Here is a 1,548-nt window from a genome sequence, read left to right on the forward strand (position 1 = left end):
GAAGGGGAGTATTAGATTACACTCTGGATTAGGAAATCCCCAATTGCCTTATGTAGAATTACTGTACTTAGAATGTCTCAGACTATCAGACTTCACTATGTAGTATATAAGGTAGACACTTGCTTGATGTCTCAATAAGAGAGAGTACTTGGGGCACTCCTGCTACACTTGTTAAAAGTTAGCCTATATATAGTTTATAAACAGTACCTCTGAGGGACAGAAGTCCTGAGTTCTGGTACAGAAGAGTGCAGAACCCTCAGAACTGAAGGTGTGAGAGTAGAGAACTGTAACAAGTACTATCAAAGTAATATATAGAATAATGACTTACTACTTAATTTAGACTAGAAATTCATACTAAATCTATTAAAAGTGTTTGAAACTAGTCTAATTTATTTGGAATGAATTTACAAACATAAATAATACTCAGAAGAACCTTTCCTGAGTGTAGAGAGGTTGGGGGAAAATGCTCAATTTTAGCAAACTTAAATATGTATTATACTTATATGTATATTCTGTATCCTAGCTAGAATTCAATATGTAAATTAACAATAAAGTTATATCCTTCATTTAGACTAGTTTATAGTATTGTGTAATCAGTTTTAGGTATAGTTGCTAATGTCTGGTCCTGGACTGCTCAGACTCAGTCTGGACACAGGACTGGACTGATGGACCAGTCCTCTACAGTCCAGTCCTCATGGGTCCAGGAGAGGTCCAGTCCTGGGTCTATCATTTTGAGAAATTTCCTGGACCAATAGACTTGTCTGGACCCAGACTGGACTCCAGACCTGAATAACCTGAACTAATGTCTTAAATCTTGTTTCCCATATCTCTAGCTCACTATACTAAAACAGATTATACTCCTTTAAGAATCTTTGAATACTAGCTAGCACTTACATAGTACATTTTACAAGTTTCTGACAGTCCAAGCAAAGCAAAACTTTACTCCTGTTCTTTACTGTTCAATGTATGGCTTACTAAACTTGACTCTTCCTATCTGGTTATTGTCTCCTAAAATATTTATTCCCTTTATGTGTATTTCTTTCCCATTTCCTATTTTTGCCCTCTTTTTAGTCTGCTAAGCCACACTTCTCTCTCTCTCTTCCATATTCACTCCTCTCCTGTCCTATGCCAAAGACACCACAGTCCCAGCCGCCCTCCCCAGTCAAGCAGCCAGCCAATGCCCCTGCCCTTGACAAATTAGACAAGATGTCCGAAATTGCTCTCAGAAAGAAGAAGAATACTAACACTCAGGCTGCTTTCCGTGCACACTGTGCCAACTATATTGCCACCCTCGAAGAGACAGGTCCGTCTGCTGCTAAGTACCTAAATATTCATGTTCTGACGACTAAGTGTCTGTAAATCACAGTAACCAGCCTAGAGGCAGTTGTAGTCCAGCTTCAGGACTCGTGTTGCAAGGCTCGTGCTGAAGCCTCAGAATTGTGTCAGGAAAACCACTACAGTGTCTAGTCTGTAGATTATGTAGTATATACAAAAATATATTACTTTTGTACTTAGATACAAAGAATAATACTCTAACTCATCTCTTAC

General features: G+C 38.5%; 1 protein-coding gene across 1 annotated transcript; it reads left to right on the plus strand.

Moving 5' to 3' along the window:
- Positions 1-1,125: 1,125 nt before the first annotated feature.
- Positions 1,126-1,467, plus strand: FOMMEDRAFT_163014 (uncharacterized protein; the record flags this gene model as incomplete). The annotated part of the gene is made up of 2 exons (XM_007272157.1): positions 1,126-1,303; positions 1,367-1,467. The coding sequence occupies 2 exons, from the start codon at positions 1,126-1,128 to the stop codon at positions 1,465-1,467; spliced, it is 279 nt and encodes a 92-aa protein (XP_007272219.1).
- Positions 1,468-1,548: the final 81 nt, after the last annotated feature.

Source organism: Fomitiporia mediterranea (assembly GCF_000271605.1).
Source record: "Fomitiporia mediterranea MF3/22 unplaced genomic scaffold FOMMEscaffold_225, whole genome shotgun sequence".
NCBI classification, from domain to species: domain Eukaryota; kingdom Fungi; phylum Basidiomycota; class Agaricomycetes; order Hymenochaetales; family Hymenochaetaceae; genus Fomitiporia; species Fomitiporia mediterranea.